At 39.9% G+C, this 20,399-nt stretch overlaps 2 protein-coding genes across 4 annotated transcripts in view; both read left to right on the forward strand.

The window, feature by feature from the left end:
- The first annotated feature begins 272 nt into the window (after window positions 1-272).
- Window positions 273-20,399, forward strand: part of CEMIP2 (cell migration inducing hyaluronidase 2) — an 80,674-nt gene continuing 60,547 nt past the window's right edge. For 2 of the 3 annotated variants that reach the window (XM_063080529.1, XM_063080530.1), the window contains exons 1-2: window positions 273-722; window positions 17,443-17,785. In XM_063080529.1, the coding sequence (XP_062936599.1) occupies window positions 17,455-17,785 (331 nt within the window). In that variant the 5' untranslated portion in view covers window positions 273-722; window positions 17,443-17,454. The remainder of the gene's footprint in view (window positions 723-17,442; window positions 17,786-20,399) is intronic. The other variant, XM_063080531.1, reaches the window with a different exon arrangement.
- Window positions 10,386-11,621, forward strand: LOC134364834 (eukaryotic translation initiation factor 3 subunit H-like). Its single transcript, XM_063081007.1, has one exon. It carries the CDS (start codon window positions 10,394-10,396, stop codon window positions 11,450-11,452), a length of 1,059 nt encoding a protein of 352 aa, XP_062937077.1. The 5' UTR covers window positions 10,386-10,393; the 3' UTR covers window positions 11,453-11,621.

Raw genomic sequence — 20,399 nt, forward strand, 5'->3', positions numbered from 1 at the left:
GGTCGGGGGTGATGCGGGCTCAGGCTCCCCTGCAGCCAGGCCGGCGGCCGCAGCCCGGCGATCTGCCGCTGGGGCGCTGTTCCCGCGCGCGGCAGCTAGTGGCGCTGAGCCCCCGCGTCCGCAGCTCTCGGCCCGCCGGGCCGGGGGAGGAGCCCCGCGCGGCCACCGCCTCCTCCGGCCGCTGGCTCCTCCTCTCCGCCCGCCTCCCTCGCCCGTGCCTGCCCGCCCGATGCGCAACCCTCCGCCCAGCAGAGCCCGGCGGCTGGTCTGGCCGGCGGAGGTCTGAGCGCGAGCCTAGCGAGCCGCGGCGCCCGCCGACCGGGGACGAGCGCGACTCCCGGGACCTCGCTGTGTCCTGCGCCGCCGCCTCCTCCCCTGTTGTCGCGGAGACGCACGCTCCGGCCCGCGATTCTCCTCCTCTTCCTCCGGGAGGGGAAGGAGCGGAGAAAGCCGAGCGGCTGCTCCCGGGGAGAGCGAGCCGAGGCCCCTGCCCCCGAGGCTCGCGGCCGGCGGAGGCGGAGGAAAGTGCGCGTCACTCCCGGGAGGCGAGCGGCGCACCTCCAGGCACCGGCTGCGCCTGCCAGTTGCGTCCGGGCAGAAGCCAGGGGCTCCCCGGCCATGGGGAGGAGGTGCGGCCCCGGGGACGCCAGGAGCTCCTCTCCGTCTCTTTGGACCGCTGTGTAGGCACCTGAGTGAACCGACGCTAAGCGGGGGAGGGGAAGGTAAGAAGCGACAGGGTCACCCGCCCCCCGCCCCTCCTCGGGGGCCACTGCGAGGGCGCGGACCCCGCCCCCAGGAGCTTCCCGGTTCCTGGAGGCCTGGCGCTCTGGAGTTGGCATTTCTGCTGAAATGGAAAACATCCTCCGGTCCCCAGCAGCACCCACCCACCCTGCCCCCGCTACCTCCTTCCCTGTCTCTTGTATGGATCAGGAGTAACCAGACTCCCCCGGTGTCAGGCTTTCCCTAAGAAAGGGTCCTTGGGAACCGTGTCTTGATTTCTTTCTTTCCCTCTTTTTTCATTACATCTACAGGGAAGGGAACAATGGACCTTTGAAAGTCGGTGTGAACAGCCTGCAACTTCTGGAGAGGGCTGGGGTGGGGGGAATAAGCCCCACAGGAAGCCGACTGCAGTGAAAGGTTGATGGAATGTGCCTTGCAGAGTCTCGGCTGCAGGGCGCGCGCGCACGCGTTTGGGGGTGATCTTTGTCTCCTCGCTAGTCCCCCGGGTTGGTGGGTCCTCTCCCCACCCACTTTCTGTTAGTTAAGGTGAGGCGAGGCTTTAGAATTACGTGCAGCTTTCTTTAAAACTGGGGAATAGCCTTAGCACTGGACCCCACTTCCAGCTTTTCTCTGCAGAGTCGGGAGGTCCTGGCAAAGGAGGGGGCCCTCTCTGCGAGGACCCTAAGTGCTACAGTTCACGCTGGTTGCTACACCCTCAGCAATAAAATCAAGGTCCTGATTGCTCTGGGTGCTCTCTGCTGCGGGTGGCTGTGCGTCACCAGACCTCGCCGTGAAGCGGAAACAGCTCACTTAAATTCTCCGCATAAGGTTAGGAAAACAGACTTTGATATATGTCTCCTTTCATCAGCAGTTGGGGTTAAGGATAGAGTGACTCATAATTTTAAGAACTCTCACTCCGCACCGGAGCCACTCACTCCTCTTGTTCCAGTGTGACCAGGTAATGCGAGGCTGCGTTGTTGCACGTGCTGAGGGGGAGCAGATGTTGTCTTTGAGCTCTTCCCAGTAAGAAGTGAGAGTTTAGAGAAAGGGAGAAAGGCTTCCCACGAGCTGAGGGAGGCCAGAATCCCCGGGGCAGCCAGGCATACCTGTTGGAAATTGCTCTGTATGAAAAACAAACACATGTAAAGTTCTGTGGTTGGCTAGAAAGGAGCTATTATTGTTTGACCCTTGAAGGAAGCTTGCTCTTTTCAAAGTTGGTCTGAGTATCATACTCTGGTTGTGTGCCTTTGATTAGCCATTCGGAGGGTTCTTTTGAGTTTGTGTAGATGGGCAAAGCAGAGAGTGCACAGTAGGCATGTCCTTTGCTTAGTAAACATTGGGTAGCACTTTCTGGGGCTTTGTACTTTGCATTGAAATGACTCCCCTCAGCTTTGTGTACCTGGCGGGTGGTAGGTGGAACTAGAAGTCTGGCTTCTGGTTTTCAGTTTAGTCCACCCCATGCTGGTAAATGTGTGTTTACAGGCCCAGAAAACTAAGGTTAGAAGTGAATTCTGAGTCATCACCTGTCCTACTTTATCAGCCTTTGAATGCGAGAATAAGTCGAGAGGACTGGCCCATGGGTGTGGACAGGGGAGTAGAATCTGCAAATTCTTACATAGTGCTTGTTTGCATGTCCTGAGTCACAGCTGGCTAATTGTTTGAGTAAAATCTCTTTCCTTGATTGAGCCTGTATTTCGTGAATCTTCAGAAGTGTCAGATTCACAGCAGGTAACCAGAACAGGACAACGTCTCAGTCATATTCTAATACAGCTAACCGAGCAACAGCTACCGAGAAAATGAAGAGAAGACGGAGAGATAATGTGGTCTTGTGGGTCATTTCTGAAGCTGAAAGGGTACTGCTTACTAGCTACGTGCCTCTGGACAAGTTTCTGAAATTGAGAAAGATGAACCACATGTCAGAAACAGACAATTTAGTCACTATCAAATTCACAATTTTCGACTCACATGGGATGCTGTATGTAAATGTGTACGTTGTAAAGTACTCTAAAATATTTATGAGTATTACATCCTTCCACCCACTCACCCGACATCTGTTCAGCTAACACTTATTAGTCACCTATTGTGTCCCAGACCCCCTGGAAATAATCTCAACACCTGCTTTGTGGAGTGCTCTTGCTGGGCGGGATGAGGAGTTGGATGGAGTGGTTGCAGCTGGGGAGGCTACAGGGCGTGAAAACCTGTGTGGTAGTTTTCATCTATAAAGATGAGTAAGACACAATCTCTGTTGAAGAAATGAGTCTAGCCAGGATGACAAGGAAATTAACAAGTAGGTCCAGTAAGTGTGTACATGTATGGGAGAATTATGCATAGGATGTTTTAAGAAGCCAGAAGAGGAACAGATTGAGGGTGGCGTGGGGGAGCAGTTTTTTGAAAAATTAAGTTGGTTAAATCAGACAAAATAGTAGGGATGAAAACTGGTATCAGAAGCACCATTTTAAAATGTAAAGATTGGAGGACTTGAAGCCAGATTTGGCTCTGGCAATTGCTAAACATTGGCTGCTGGGAAAATCCCCTAATCCCTCTCACATTATTTCTTCATCTGTAAAATGAGTTTTAAAATGCTTTATGGAATATTTTGAGGATTAAATTGGATTAAAGTTACTGTATATATTTATGATAAAGTACTATAGAACCTAGTGCTGTGTGTGTGTGTGTGTGTGTTTTTCTTTTAAAGCTAAAAAGAGATTTAAATCATAGCTTAATCAAATTGTCTCAGCCCAACTTCCGTTTTCTTGGCCCTTTCCAGAATGTTCTGAATCCCATCTTGAGAGTAAGTTATTTAGACTTTAGGCTAGCTATTGTCATATGGTGTTCCTTACCTGTCCAGGCTTCTTCCCATCCCAGCCACAGGAAATCTTTTCATTTCATTTGGGTTGTGAGCATTAATTAGAAGGAAGGGTGTCTCGTATAGTACATCAATTGAGAAGGGCTTGTCTGGGTTTGTATTGTAACATCTGTACTCATCTCTGCCTCCCAAGCCAAGTTTTTTTTTTTTTTTACTGCCTTCTATCCCAGAAAGATGAATATGGAAAATGAAAAAAAGAAAAGCTGTGTATCTGCATCTTTGAGACCATGAAAATCACCCTGACTAGTCTTCTCCATTTGCAAAGAGATCTAATTTTCAGCCAGACTTTTAAAGAAAGACTATTCTCTCAATAGCAGCAGCTGCTGTCTAGGTGAAACTTGAATCTGTAAGCAATACTTGTTTTAGTTTTCTACTTGAAATGGATTTAAGCTCATCTGACATTTTATTAAATTGTTTTGATGGAAAACCAAACTCAGATATTTAAAACTATCAAGTTAAATGTGACTTTTTTGGTTGGGGGAGTGATATGAAAAAATCCATTTTCTGGACTCAGCTACATGTGCTGAATCTTCACATATAGTTCAGAGGAAACTTAAAAATAATATTGAAATGATGAAGTAGAGACCAAGAGAAGTTAACTAATTAGATAAGGTCATATAGCGAATTAATGGCTGAGCGGGGATGAGAACTCCTTTGTCCCTATTTCCAATCAGCACTTTTTTTTCCTCTCATATAGTCTCATTTATTTAGCAATTTAGATATTTTAATGTTTTAATAGTCAAATAATTTGCATTTAGGGTTAGAAACCTATTGCACCCAAGTTTAAGGCAAACACTATATCTTTTTCCTTTTCTAGTACTTACACATGATAAAATACTTCTAGTGGGGTGATGTTACTTGTAGTAAATTTCCGTCAAGTAAGGAACTAAGTGTAAAAATAATGTTAGCTTTACTTGCATTTTCTATAAGCAGGATGCAAACTTCAAATATTGTAGAAGTGTGCATTTTTTTTTAAAAAAAGGCAGTTCTTGGAAACATTCAGATTTGTATTGTGAATCACAGCATACTAGAAATATGTTTGCATGTTCTTTTGTTTTTCCTGTACTTGCTTTGGGAAGCTTTTAATGTTGGTTGTTGGGAACTATGTTGAACAGATATTTTATTGCATTCCCAGGATGTGCAAAGCACTCTGCCGGTTGCTGTGAGCAATACAAAGAAAAATGAGGCATACGGTCTTTATTAAAATGTTTCTTTAAAAACAGTGAAAAGATTCAGAAGCTGTGTACGAGGGGTCTTCAAAAAGTTCATGGAAAGATTTGTATTATTTTTAAATTACATTTTCCCACGAAATTTTTGAAATACCCTCCTTTCTGCATCTTAGAGGGCAGAATTGCTATCTCCCAACAAATCAGTCCTTTGATCTATGAGGCAACTCTGCTTGGAGATTGTTATTATTAGTGTGACCTTGTAACCAGATTTGTAACACGACACTTATTTTTGTTACATGGTAATGAGTGGTAAACCTTTTACATTTGTTATATCAGGGCTCCATCTTAGTTTGGACAGTAAGTAAAAGTTCTGCAATATTTGAGAATTTTATATTATGAAAAGTTTGCCTAGGAGAGATTGTGGCATTCTTAGCTCTGATGTATTAAAAAATGGCTTTAACACTGCATGTTGTTAAAGTGCAGTTGGGACATTGTTGCCTGAAAGAGTTGCAACTAAGACAACCCATATTGAGCCACTGCGAAAAGAATTGTCTTCATTGACTCTGGGTTTGAGGCAAGTATCTTAAAACATACGAATATTCATCACAAACTAGAGGTCCTGGTCAGGTTTGATTACCAAGTGTCTCTCAGGACTGAAATTGTTAATGATTTGGGGCTTTTAATTAATTATTGCCTTGCACTTTGGTGATTGCAGGCCTTCTTTTGTCATAATGGTGACTCACTTCCCTGAAGAATGAATAGTTTTTTCACGTACAATGAAGTTGGAAAATTAATTATTAACATTTTAAGAATTGGAAAGATTTACTTTAGCACAAGGACAAATGCCTGATTTCTGTTTCAAAAGGAATGAGAAAAATGAGTCATTTTTTAAAATTGTGGTAAACACTCGTAATAGTGTTTTTTTTTTTTTTTTTTTTGACAGCTGGGCAGTAAGGGTATCTTGAACCCTTGACTGACCGATACATTTTAATACCACCAGTGCCACCAGTATAAAATCAACTTTATATGAGGATTTTAAAAATATCATATATCATTAATGAAAAAGATGTGGCTTTAATTGCTCAATAGGTACTTATTGATAGCCATTCCCCAGCCACCATACAGCATGTTCAAACATAAACAAGACGCTGCTAATATTGAGAAGCTAGAAATGTGACAGGAAATAGGATGTGTACAAAGGTATAGCTCAAAAGGCCAAATGATGGATGAATAATCTTTTCAGTATGGTTAATGACATCTTTTGATTAATGACAATTACTGCTTTTCCAAGTGCCTGTGCCTGTCTTTACCATATGGCCACACTTGCCAATGTGGGGGTCAGCTAGTGGATTTTCACGGCCATCTTGTTACCATGTTGTCTGAGCTTGGCTTTAACCTCCAAATATTTCTTCTTTCTTCCTGTTTGTGCTTGTGGCACTTAAGCCCATCACATAGACCCTGTTTGCCTGTTGTGCTGCTGAGGGCCATATTCTATCCTGTTCAGCTACCTAGAGACAGCCATCACTCTAGTGCTGAGTAAAGTGCTTGTAAAGTGCTGGTCCTGCCTTTTGATTCCCTGGCACCTTTGAGTCTTGATGAACTTTGAGAAAACTGCTGAGAAGGTTTAATGTGGTCCCTGTGTCTGGCTTAGGTTTCACATGACCCAGGAGGAGACGAACTATAACTCTTCTGTTTTGGCCTGGAACTCACCTGCAGGTGACACCCTTCCTGCCAGCCTTCCAAAGAACACAAAAGACTTCTTGAGTCTGTTGCTTTCCCTGCCATGTTGATAATTATTAGTGTGTTGTCATCTCAGTGGCAGAGTGTAGTGGTAGACTTTAGTTTACAAACAAAGTAAGTGTATTAGTCCATTTTGTGTTGCTATAACAGAATACCCGAGACTGGGTAATTTATAAAGAAAAGAGGTTTATTTGGCTTACAGTTCCAGGACAGCTGCATCTGGCACGGGCCTCAGGCTGCTTCTACTCGTGGTGGAAAGCGGCAGGGAGCTGGTGGGTACAAGCAGATCACATGGAGAGAGGAAGCGAGCGAGCGAGCAAGAGAGAGAGAGAGAGAGAGAGAGAGAGAAGGTGTCAGGTCTTTTAAACAGCCAGTGCTCGCAGGAACTAATAGAGCGAGAACTCACTCATTACTCCCCCCACTTAGGGAGAGCATTAATCCGTTCATGAGGGATCCGCTCCCATGACTCAAACTGCCACACTGGGGATCAGATTTCCATGAGTCCTGAGAGGACAATACATCCAAACTCCATCAGTAAGGAAGTTATCAGTAGTGGTCTGATGGTACACATGTGGATGAGTAAATTTGCCAGGGCTTTTAGAAAATTTACTCTATTCCATTCATAGAGATTTAATAAACTCAGACAATCACCTCTTCAGACTACCAGTCTAGTCTCTTTGCCCCAGCATTCATTGTAATTACTTGGTTCCTATGTCATCTCCCTTCCCTCCCCCCAGCAGACACTGGGCTTTGAGCTCCTTGAAGGTAGGGGCCATGTATATTTTTTTCACCACTGGGTCGCCATTGTCTAGCAGAGTCCTTGTCTCATAGGAAATGCTCAAAACTAAATTTGTTTCCTGTTTAGCAAGGCTTTGCCCTCAGTAGTTAAAGTTGTTTTAAAAACAGGCTATGTGTTATAGTTAAAAGAAGTAGTATACATGCGTTCTGGTTCTTGGCTTGCCATTAACAAAAACTTTACTTTGATGCTGGATTGAGTACCCCTGATCATTTCAGTCTGGGCATCTCATTATTCATCTAGAGTATTTCTTAATTTGAGAGGCTTGTCAAAACATACTCACTATGCGTTTCCTATTGTCCTCACATTTTGATGTCAGTATACCACTAGATCATGAACTTTTGATGTGCCTGTGCTTGTTTGTCAAACACATCTCTGCTGTCTTTTCTGTTTTCCCACCTTTCAGCGTTCTACCGACAACATAACTTTCTTGGCTGTTTCTTCTTGAGAAATATTTTAAAGCTTTGTCCCTGGCACTCTGTAGGGAATGCTACAGGCCATAACCTTAATTAAATCATCCTCCCTCAGATGAGGCTTTGGCTTTGGTTCTTTCTCTTGAAGGTCAGCTGCAAGGCTGGTGACATGCCTGAGCCCGCCATTGTGTGCCTCTGCACAGCCATCCGTCACTGTCAGCAGGTTGGAAGCTCTTCTTGTGTCTCCCCAGTCACTTGAGAACAAGGGCAAAGGGGGACGGTCTAAGGAACGTTGGGAAGGAGAGGAGAAAAGAGAACAGCTTTTCAGTAGAAAGAATGACAGAGAGAAAGAAATCTGAGACATAGTAGGAAAAAAGGAAACAGAAGAGCAGAGAAGCACTGGTAGGTAAAATGACCCTCTCCCTCTTTCTCTAGTTTGCCAAGTTGAAGAACAATCTTCTTGCAGTTTAATTTTTAGTTCTTTACTTGTACCTGGAGGCCAATGTATTTTGTTCCTTTTTATTTTTGATTGGGAAAGGGCTGTTAGGTAGTCTTCATTGTTACCTTTTCTCCCCACTTGGTTTGTAGATTTGCGTTTTTTTTTCCTTTATATTTTTCTCTTTTGTTGTCCATGATTGTGTTTTTAGCCTTTTGGCTGTACCAGCCATCTTGGCCTTAGGATCAAGCATTGCTTCTCATGAACATGTTTAACAGAGTTGGAAAAAGACGAGATTATTAGTACATTTGGTGTCAGAAAAATCAGACAGCTGCCTCCTTTACCTTGTGTAAATAACAGGAATATAAGAATGACTTAAAATTTTTATTTTTATTTGTTTATTATTTATGGCAGCTGGCTGGTACGGGGATCCCAAACCCTTGACCTTAGTGTTATCAGTACCATGTTCTAGCCAAGTTAAAACTTTTTTCAAAGTCATTTATTTAACTTTAAAATTGGAAATTGTTCACTTTGTTTACTTTTGGCATTAGACATTATAAATAAAGGCTCTTTGTTTTGAGAGACACATATTTTAGCAGGAGATTCCAATATAACTTGCCAAGGATATATCATCTACTTTAGTGAAATTGCAGCTAATTTGTTAATCTGAATTCCTTAAATACAGACTGTCAGAATTTATTGCTTTGTTTTTATGGTAAGCAACCTCTTAGGATTTTTAGTTATTTTTTGTTTTTCATAGATTTGCTATTTCCTGACTATAGTTTTCTGGCAAAGAGAGAGTATAGCTTATCTGAAAAGTGAATTTCAAAGCAGGAAAAATATAGATGTCTTTTAAATTAAAATAATACCTATTCCAACCTGAATGCATAGTCGCAATTGGAATATTTTTAAAAGTAAATTTAGTCTTTTCAGGACTATATATTTGAAATGTTCCTTATTTTTCTGTATTATATTTTGGGGGGAGTTATTTCCTTTTCAGAAAGGTGATAGTGTGAGTAAATACATGGTACCAAGTTACAAATCTGGTGTGTATTGATGTTTACATAATAGTAGCTTAGCTTTTGGGACTATCATTTATCATATGTGCCTAAATTGATTAAGTGGAGAAAGCAGGTGGGGAAATATAATTACAATTTCTCAGTCCCTTATCCTTTCACTTCACGGGGAGAGGTTTATAATTAGGATTGGTACATTCCCCTTCTATCTCTGAACATTGACCTGTGTACAATCAGCTTAGTAAAAGTGAACCAGGATTGGGGCTGGCTGGTTAGCTCAGCTGGTTAGAGCATGTGGTTTTATAACACCAAGGTCAAGGGTTCAGATCCTCATATGGCCAGCTGCCAAAAAAAGTGAACCAGGATCACTGTAAGTAAACTAACCGTGCAAAGTGTTTTATTTCTTGGAAACGTGTCAGACAATTGCAGGTGATTGTGACTTATACTGATTTTGAGATCTGAAGGAAAAAGACAAAAGGGCTCTGACAAGTGGAAGCTAATAATGGGGAATGTGCCTTGTGCAGCACTATGAAGGTGCCTGTCCTGTTTTGAAGTCACAGGGTGTTTGATTCTTTGGGAGTATTCTTACACAAAATCATGCAGATAGCTAAATGAAAGTGGACTTAATTTTTTCATTTATCTGGTCTCATTTCTCTGAAATAGCTGTATGTATAGACCTAATATTTATGCTGAATTCCTTGCACTGGTGGTTTTAGAAAAATGTATTTTATTCTGCGTGCTTTGGAATAAAAGAATAAAATGTATTTTATTCTTTGTGCTTATATTCCTCTAAGCTGTATAGAAAAAGATCCTCTCCCAGCTCTGTTTCAGCCTTTGTTTTTGAAAATTTTTATAATATGTATTTAAGTACACAATATTCATAAGAATATTAATCACACATTTATTTATTTGACGATTTAGGAAGTTAAAGGGCCTAAAAGGTCAACTTTGCTAAGTTTATTTCTTATTGAGCAGTTTTGTATGATCAAGGTACTGAGCTCACTGTTCATTAACAGACATAATCTGAATCTAAAATAAAACTGAAGGAAACACTCAATCCCCAGAAAAAACAAAAACAAAACTGAAAAACCTGAAAATCAGCTTGACATTATTCTCTCTTGTGTCTTTCTCCTGAAAATAGGAGATTGGGAATATGGGCTCCTTAAATGAAAATTCAAGGCAGTTAGGAGCTGGTTAAAAATTTTATTAGGCTCTCTCTTCCTGTCTGGCTGGAAAGATGGTGTCCCGCAAAGAAGGTACCGGCTCTACCGCCACCTCTTCCAGCTCCACCACCGGCCCGGCAGGGAAGGGCAAAGGCAAAGGCGGCTCCGGAGATTCGGCTGTGAAGCAAGTGCAGATAGACGGCTTGGTAGTATTAAAGATAATCAAACATTATCAAGAAGAAGGACAAGGAACTGAGGTTGTTCAAGGAGTGCTTTTGGGCCTGGTTGTAGAAGATCGGCTTGAAATTACCAACTGCTTTCCTTTCCCCCAGCACACAGAGGATGATGCTGACTTTGATGAAGTTCAGTATCAGATGGAAATGATGCGGAGCCTTCGCCATGTAAACATTGATCATCTCCACGTGGGCTGGTACCAGTCCACATACTATGGCTCATTTGTCACCCGTGCACTTCTGGATTCTCAGTTCAGTTACCAGCATGCCATCGAAGAATCTGTTGTTCTCATTTATGATCCCATAAAAACTGCCCAAGGGTCTCTCTCGCTAAAGGCATACAGACTCACTCCTAAACTGATGGAAGTTTGTAAAGAGAAGGATTTCTCCCCTGAAGCATTGAAAAAGGCAAATATCACCTTTGAGCACATGTTTGAAGAAGTGCCGATTGTAATTAAAAATTCACATCTGATCAACGTTCTAATGTGGGAGCTTGAGAAGAAATCAGCTGTAGCAGATAAACATGAATTGCTCAGTCTTGCCAGCAGCAACCATTTGGGAAAGAATCTACAGTTGCTGATGGACAGAGTGGATGAAATGAGCCAAGATATAGTTAAATATAACACATACATGAGGAATACTAGTAAACAGCAGCAGCAGAAACATCAGTATCAACAGTGTCGCCAGCAGGAGAATATGCAGCGCCAAAGCCGAGGAGAGCCCCCCCTCCCTGAGGAGGATCTGTCCAAACTCTTCAAACCACCCCAGCCCCCTGCCAGGATGGATTCACTGCTCATCGCAGGCCAGATTAATACTTACTGCCAGAACATCAAGGAGTTCACTGCCCAAAACTTAGGCAAACTCTTCATGGCCCAGGCTCTTCAAGAATATAACAACTAAGAAAAGGAAGTTTCCAGAAAAGGAGTTAACATGGACTCTTGAGATCACACCAGGGAACTCTTAGAAGAAATGTATTTGCATATCAAAAAGCACAGAAGATCCCTTTAATATTATTGCCATCTTTGGTTGTAATGTTGTCTTTTTAGCCAATAATAAAATATTTACAAAATCTAGAAAAAAAAAAAATTTTATTAGGGCAGAAGTATAGTAAAATTTATGATTTCATGATAATTCATACATACCTCTCTTTTCTGGCATGTTTCACTTTTGCTGCATGTTTTTACTTTTAGGGCATAGCAGTCAATGTGTTATAAAGATCTTCCAAGATCTTAATAAAAGAAAAAGTTTCCTTAGCTGAATTTTGGCCAGTTGTACTGAAACTCTTGGAAAGCAAAGACTTGTGGAATTATCTAATACAACAGTATCTTATGTTGGATATTGTTTCAAAAATTATGTACTTGATTAAAAAAGAACGAACTTGGGCTGGCCAGTTAACTCAGTTGGTTAGAGCATGGTGCTGATAAAACCAAGTTAGGGTTTGGATCCCTGTACTGGCCAGCTGCCAAAAAAAAAAAAACCCCAAAACAAACAACCCCCCCCCCCCCACGCTTGATTAGACCATGCCAGCCTCTTTGCTGTTTCTACAAGCCTGAATTTTCCATTTAAAAATAAGTTCTCATAAAAAGTGTAGGCAGGATTTGAATGAGTCAAAAGTACTGCACTTTCCTTAGGGGCATTGGGTTGGAAGAGCTAGACAGTTTGGGGGATTGATGATATGACCTGGGGGGCAAGTGTCCTCACCTACCATGTAAATGACAAGCAGTGTGGTAGTGAATTTGTCTTGCATATTAGCATCTCAGCAGTAGAAAGCACTTTAAAAAGGGGCTGGCCCTTCAAAGAGCTCTTACCAGTTTTGAATTGCTGCTGCTGTTTCTGTATTGAGAAGGCTTTCCCTTTGATGACAGCATTTACTGGCTGTCAGCATAACAGTATAAAGTGGCATGGTACAGTTTCCTTTTTTCCTATGTGTCTACTGCATTTCATAGTGTGTAGTTAAAACTATTAAAAATGTGAAAGGTTTAACTTGTCTGGGAAGTTTGCTGCTCTTTATTTTTAGAATTTCTAATCTGAAGTTGCTAATAATACCTTTTAAGTCAGTCATTAGATTTCATAGTAGGATTGCATTAAAAAGTAATGCATTCAGTTTTCTGCTTAAAGTAGTTAGTGTTCTTAATTTCTCCCAAATCAGAGAAACTCATATAGAGAGATGAGTCATATTTCCCAGACTCTCAAGGTTATTGAAGAAGGATTAAGTGGGAAATTTCAATCTCTCCAATCTCTCTCTCTCTCTGTGTGTGTATGAGAGAGAGAGATATAGAGGAATCTGTAATTCAGCAGCTTCTTTGGGAGTATGCTTATATGAAATCCAACAAATCTCTGAATGAAAGTGGACTTAATCTTTTCAGCCACCTGTCTGTTTTCTCCCAAATAGCCATATGTATATATATATATATGTATCGTGTGTGTATATGTGTATATATATGTATATGTATATATGTGTGTATATGTATATATATGTATATATGTGTGTATATATGTATGTATGTATGTATGTATGTATGTGTGTGTGTATATATATATATATATATATATATATATATATATATATATATATATATATATATATGTAGCATTTATGCTGAATTGCAGGAATTTGAGATCTTGGTTCCATAATCAAGATGAGTAAGACATTACTCCTGGTCTCCAGAGGCTTATAGTCTACTTCAGGAGATGGACAAGTACATAAATTAACTAAACAAGGCAAAAAGCAAGCTGATCCTGGAAGAGTTTTAAACAGGGCACAGGGGAGAACAGAGTGGGAATGTAGGGGATCTTGAGAAGGCATCGTAGACGAGATAACACAGTGTTTGAAAACTTTAAATGAGAATATCATAGTTTTCTTAAAATGATGCACCTTTCTATAGATTAAAAAAAGATCCTGACCTTTTAAATGTTATTGAAGTTTCAGAATAATTGTTTTCTGTGATTACTCGCTGTAATTTATTAGCAGATAAATTAATTGAATGCTCTTACCAACTGTACAAGTCTCTCCCACCTTATTCTACTGTTGGAGGCAATACTTTTTTTTTTTTTCCAAGAAAAGAATTTTATTTAATATAACATGAGTTTTGAAAGTGTCTTTCTGTGGGGGCAACCAAAAATTAGACAAAAGTACTAAGTACTTTTTTGAATGCTTACTTTTTTCCAACATTTGTATTTATGTCTTTTAAGTTGATATAATGTATTCATAGTCTTAGTAATTTCTTTAATTATCTACTTTAAATATTGGCCTAAATTGCCTGTGCATATATTCAGTTGTTTGCTTGATTTATAACCAAGCTTTTTGGACAACTACTTTTGTCATCCAGTAAATAAATACTAACAAAATAATTCTTTAGGGAGATCTAAATACCAAAAATTATGCTTTAAAAACTTAGTGGAGTGCATTTCTAATTTCATATGAATGACTTAAATTATCCCCCGTTTGGATGATTGGTCTTATTTTAGGGGCAATCATAGGCTATAATAGCCCTTAAAATGTATCATAAAATACTGATGTGCTCTTTCTACATAGTATGTGTTTCCCACTAGAAATATAACCCTTTAAAAAATGACATGTAATATAGACAAACCGTGTATTAAATTGAAATATTGCTCTGTAGTAAAATTATTAAAATGGTGCCTAATGCTTGCCTTGAAGCTTGAAGGCAGCAGGAAACTCTTCATTGTATTTCCTTTGGTAAGTGCCTTCTTTGTTCTCAGGACCCCAAACTCAAAACAAATGCTACAAGTACTAACAACCTTATGGATTAAACAGCCATTGTTGAGATAGCTTGAGAACCTGACCACCATTTTAGCAGTGTCTCCTTGGCCAATTTTACTCTGCTTTCCAAACAAGTGATTTAAAATTGAATGTAGGAATTGTGTTTCTTGAGGGTGCTGTAAATCTTTTGTCTGTCCTCCATAGTTCCTACCACAATTTTCTGACATCAAGAGCTCACAATTGCTTACTGAGTGAGTGAAATGTCATTTTTTTCTGTGAATAATTTAGATCTATAACCACCAATCAATATATTTTAAAATAATTAATTTATAATACTACACCTAAAGCAAACCCATAAATGTAAAATAAAATCCTAAAGTGATGTATTTGTATCTTATATTTTAAAAAATCTTAATAAATTGAGGGGACAATCTGCCCAAGATATGATTTTTGTTTTGTTGTTTTATTCAAAGATATGGTTTCAAAAATATGTTACCTCTTAGGAAAAGAATGAATGTATTTGCTGTTTATGCCTTTACGTGTGTTTCAGTAAAATAGAGCTAGTGTACTCATAATATATATATAGTTTTGCAGAAGGATTGTAGAAAAAAACGTAACCATGATTATTTTTGATTTATTGACCACTTAAGTTTGTGGCAGACACAATCTGAATTTTCATGTTAGGATACCATTTTGTGAACGTGGAGACACAAATTATTCCCAATGGGCTGATGACTTCCTTTAGCCTCTCACTGCCTTTTATTTTATTGTGGATATATCTGGAGATCCATTATCTCCCACAAAAGGGCCCTCCAGCCTGTTAAGTAATAACAACCTTTCTCACCCCGAAACAATGAAGTATCAGATGATAGCAGCCCCAGAAACAAAAGATTCTCATTCCCTTTCAGAGCAGATTAGAGTGGCGATCCCGCTCCCATCCTTGTGAGCCTGGCACTCAAGAATATCTAGTTTAGTCCTTTCTTTGTTCATAGAGGGGCCTTTGTTATCCTGTACTCTGTCATTTGTCCCAGCAGGATGTATCCATTGTTTTGGTCTGCTGCTTGACACATGCAGCAATTTCTTCAACAGCACCTTGAAAAGTGTTGTTTTCCCTTTGTCCTGAAGCTTGAGCTTCATCTAAATAATTACTTTTGTTCAGAAATCAAACCGCACAAAGTAAGTGTTTTTGACAGACACACTGACTCTGAGAGTGTTCTTTGCCCCATGTGAAATCAGCATCAATTCCTGATTGGATTCCCTTTCTGTCCCCCTTAATTTCCAGGTCATTTGGGTCCTGGGAATGCTTATTTGTGGCTTCTCTAATGACCATTTTGTATTTAATGGGCTTGCTGATAGTTTAGAGCAATTTGGAGGTACCCTTGTGACTAGAATCTTGTTCATTGTTTGGCAGAAGATGAGGGGGATTCATTGTAAGGGTATTGAATGAAGTCAGGTGACTCTGAGATGCTCCAGTTGGTAAGGAAGGGATGTCGTGGAAGAGGTTGAATGTCGTGTTTCTGAAGCCACTGAGCACGTCTTATTCTATCCAGTCATTGCCATACGAACGTCATATGCTGGAGCTAGCTTCCCTCCCTCCCTGCCACCCTCCTTTCTTTTGACTTGGCAAACTAATAGAGTAAGGTTTCATTCAAAACTGAATTTTTCATTCAAAAACTTGTAAGTGCTTGCTATAAAGAACGTAAAAAATAAGAAAGAACTTCCCTTTTTTTGTGGGTCAGCTTCTCATAAATAAAAAGGAATCGTGTATGGTCTCGTGAACTTCTGCATGAAGAATTCCTGAGAAGATTAATATGCACTTTCAGACTTAGCACAGTTCTAATTACACCCTTGGGAAACTCATTCTTTGAAGTTTTTGCCTCTCCATTGTTGGGAAAGACACAGTGTAAGTTAGGAGCCTGAACTCTGGAGTCAAAATACTTGGGTTTAAGCTTTGGATCGCCTCTCTACCAGCTGTGTGACCTTTGGGGAAGTTAATTAATCTTTCTACGCCTCAGTTTTTCTCCCGTGTAAGATGGGAATAATTGTACCTACTTATAGATTTGTTGTATTAAGTATGTTAAATGAGTTAATACACATAAGGTATTTAGAACAGTGCCCGGCAGTAGGGTTTGTGTTAGCTATTTTTTAAAATTACCTTAACCATTTGAATGTCTACTATTTTTAAACAAAATTTGAGGATTTAAAGAGATAAAATAGACTTTAGACTTTCTTGCTAAATGGATTCAGAATCATTTAGAGTCCCCAAACATGAAAGCCTATCTACTCGAACTTTTTAGGGCCACCTTATCGTCCTCATATGACACATTGACTTTTAAATATGAAGAGCTTAGAATAATGATACTCAAAATGTGGCCACCTGCTTAAGTGTCACCAAGGTGTGTTTTTTAAAAATGTAAAATCCAGGGCCCTCTTTGCACCAGCTGAGCCAGAATCAGTGTAGTGAAGAGCACAGGAATCTACAATTGTAGCTAGCTCCTCTGGTGATTCGTTTGCACACTGCAAATTGAGAACATTTGGAGTAGGATAGTGGCTCTCAACCTGGATGTTCATTAGAATCACTTGGGGAGCATTTAAAAGATACAGATGCTTGTATCCCAGGCTCCCTGATTTTGACTTAACTGTTTTGGAGTGTGGCACCAGGCATTAGGATTAGCAAGTGACTATAATGTGCAGCCAGAGTTGAGACACAGTGGCATCAGAAGACAATTAGTGAAGGTTATTGTTGACATAGTTTCTTATATCAGGATTGTAAACTGACCTGATATTTTCAAAAAGTCATTACAGTGGTTACCAGGGGCTGGGGAAATGGGGAATTATTTAATGAGTATAGAGTTTCCATTTTGAATGATGAAACAGTTCTGGAAATGAATAGTGGTGATGGTTGCACAACTCTGGGAATATATATATATATATATATATATATATATATATATGGTGTGCAACTGTCACCACTATATATATATAATTTTTTCTCCCCTCCACCCCACTGTGAATACATTTAATTCACATAGTGAGCTGTACCCTTAAAAGTGGTTAAAGTAGTAAGTTTTATGCTATGTGTATTTCACCAGAATAAAAAAATGTATATTAAAGAAAAGCCATTGCAATTCATACATTTTGAAACTTAATTTTTTTCTTTTCACAGTGACAGTGTACCATGTATACCACTGATTCCAGGGGACATTCCCCTGCTTTCCTACAGCCTCAGAATGGAAACAGTCATCGCTCATCTGGTTATATTCCAGGGAAGGTTGTCCCACTGCGTCCCCCTCCTCCTCCAAAGAGCCAAGCTTCAGCCAAATTAACCTCCATCAGACAAGAAGCCCGGGCCACCTTTGCACTCTCATCTGAAGAACAGCAAGCACAGAGAGAGAGCCGAAAGCAGAAGAGACACAAAAATACTTTCATTTGCTTTGCGATTACTAGTTTCTCATTTTTTGTTGCACTTGCAGTCATTTTAGGGATATCCTCAAAATATGCTCCAGATGGTAAGTGTGTGTATGTGCACATAGAACATGTTCTAGGAGAAGAAAGAAGGAGGAAATAGATAATTAAAAAAAGCTTTTATTATCTTGAGTTGTCTCTGGCTGGCTAACACACAATTAGGTTATCTGAAGTGTAACTTCTTAAGAATGAGAGCAGTTGTTCAAGGAATCCGCTGGAAATTATAAAGTTATAGAAGTGTTCTTTTCATTTTACCATTTTGTCCCAGTGTTCAAGGAGTTCTTAGAACCTGTCTTTTGGAAATGCTTTTGAGTCTTTACTGAATTCTTGTGATAGCACAATTTCATCCTTTGTGGTAGGTAGGAGTTTTAGATGCCAAAAGTCTTTTTTTGGTCATCTTTTTTAGATGTAATGATAAACTAGAATTGATTTTTAAGAAATATAACTGACTCATTTTAACAGCAAGGTCAAAGGTTCGGATCCCCTTCCCCACCAGCTGCCAAAAAACCAAACAACCAAACCAACAAAAAAACAAAACAAAAAAATATATTTGACTAAAAATAATGAGATTTGTGTTTTGTGGTTTGAAACCATCTAGGGAGACAGTTACAAAAAAGAAGTTTCAAATATTTTGGACTTACAGTGTGTAATTAAGATGTGTAAGTTCTGACACAGTTTTCTAAAAATCATTCATTACTTCATAGTTAAATAGCATGTAGGGAAATTTTAATTTCTTAAATGGTCTTCTCTTTTCAAGTTGGTAATCTATCAATACTTTGAATGGTTTTGAAGATGCTTGTTGACAGGCGACCTCAATATATACCAACAAGGAATTGCCTCATAAAAGAATCCCATCTGTCTGTCTAAAAAGGACTCAGGGCAGTGGCAGAGAGAAGAAGACCATAACAACCTGGATCAGGCACCATATTTGTCTGCATTTTTTACAAAGTGTGTAATAGACTTTTGTTCAATTAGATGCCTCCTTAAATGAATATAACAGTTGAGAAGCATTTAACCATTTATGAGACTTACAAATATTATTTTGTTTAGTTTTCATGGGTGCCTTAGGGATTTTGAGGTCCTTGGGGAGGTAGTGTTAATGCTTCTAAGAGAATGGACCGGAAGTGAGAGAGCCATTCATCTCAGTGTCTTTGTTGCCCAAGCCAGTAGTCCATTATGAACTCCTAACATTGATTTCCATTGCACATAGTGTTAAGTTCCTCTCTCCTTTCCCCAGCAGAATAACCAAGTTCACTGCTGAGTCATACTTCCCAAGTAATCTGCTGTAAAGGGTTGCTAGACTAGTGGGAAGTTAGAGCTGAGAGCTGTGGCTTTTGTTGGTGTTTTCATATTCATTCTAAGACATGGAATTGCTCCTGTGATTCCTTGAATCAACATTCTTTAGTTTCGTATTTTGGTAATATAAGTGCAGATTATCAGTGGAAAGATCTGGTATGCTGAACTATTTCAGGGTCAGCCTCACTGTGGTTACTGCTGTTACATAACTTGGACAGTGCACTCACTGCTCTACAAGTGGGTAGCTGGGAAGGTAGGGCTGGCTGAGCTACTTTTCAATGCTTTCTGTAGATCACACATTTTCTCATTAAGTGTGTTTTACTGGAAGGAAACAGCCTGGAATTTTTGGTAATGGTTCTAATGAAGCATGCTCTCCTGGGGAATAATTATAAACAATGAAGAGGAATTATATAACTATTATAGTAGGCTCCAGATCTCAAAGGACTGGATTTCCTTCTCTGTAGCTGGATATAGTACTTGTTATGTGCGACATACATTTGCTTCTCAAATAACACCACGGAGAATTCCAGCTAGATGTTTTATGGGAAAAGAGGGAGGTAGAGGAAAAGTTTAAGAAATCATCAGTATTAAGTCAGAACAAATATGAGAGATTTCTTGTTTCCTTGATGGGAAGAAAAGTTAAAGGATTGTTTTTAGTGTAATAGTGGTGAGCACTGATTTCTCAGAAGAATTCAATATCAACAATTATGAAATACTCCAAGAAGAATTCTCTGCAATAATTGCCAAGGACTTAATGAGTGAGACTAATTTTAACTGAAGTTACTATCACCTCAAAGAGAAAGCATAAGCCTAGGGCAATATAAGTGCTTAGAAGCAGGAAGATGTTTGCAGTAGTGTACTGAAAATTCAAAATAAGGAGTCAGAATTTTTTTTCTATATAAAATAATATCTTAATGTTGCACCCAATCTCTTTGCTTTTTCTCATAGTATCACCCACTATGTACCTTCCACCTTAACAAAATATATTTCTTCATCTGGTTCTCAAGCATATCTTGCTCATTTCTGTCTTTGCTTAGTTTAAATACAGGCGACACCTTGCTATTCTAACTGAGCAACCAAATGGACTTGGATAGCATGGGATGCTTGCATTAGTGGTATTCTCACCTTCCCTCACCCCTGCCATGCTCCTCTTGTTTGATACTGTCTGTCCTTCGGGGTCTGGGTCTAGTATCATCTGCTCATGAAGCTGCCTCAGTTGGAGGTTGTTTACACCTCAAATGACTACCACGTTGTTCAGTGTTTTAATTATTTCATACATGGTGGCTTTTTCTCCCAAGCTAGGTTATAAACTTTGAGGGTATGTTAGATCGTTCTATGCTTTATAAATGTTACAGTATCTAG

This window comes from Cynocephalus volans, chromosome 16, assembly GCF_027409185.1.
Source record: "Cynocephalus volans isolate mCynVol1 chromosome 16, mCynVol1.pri, whole genome shotgun sequence".
Classification (NCBI taxonomy): domain Eukaryota; kingdom Metazoa; phylum Chordata; class Mammalia; order Dermoptera; family Cynocephalidae; genus Cynocephalus; species Cynocephalus volans.

Excerpts from the sequence above, each read along its gene's own strand:
- LOC134364834 (XM_063081007.1), top strand. The coding sequence starts at position 10,394 with ATGGTGTCCCGCAAAGAAGGTACCGGCTCTACCGCCACCTCTTCCAGC.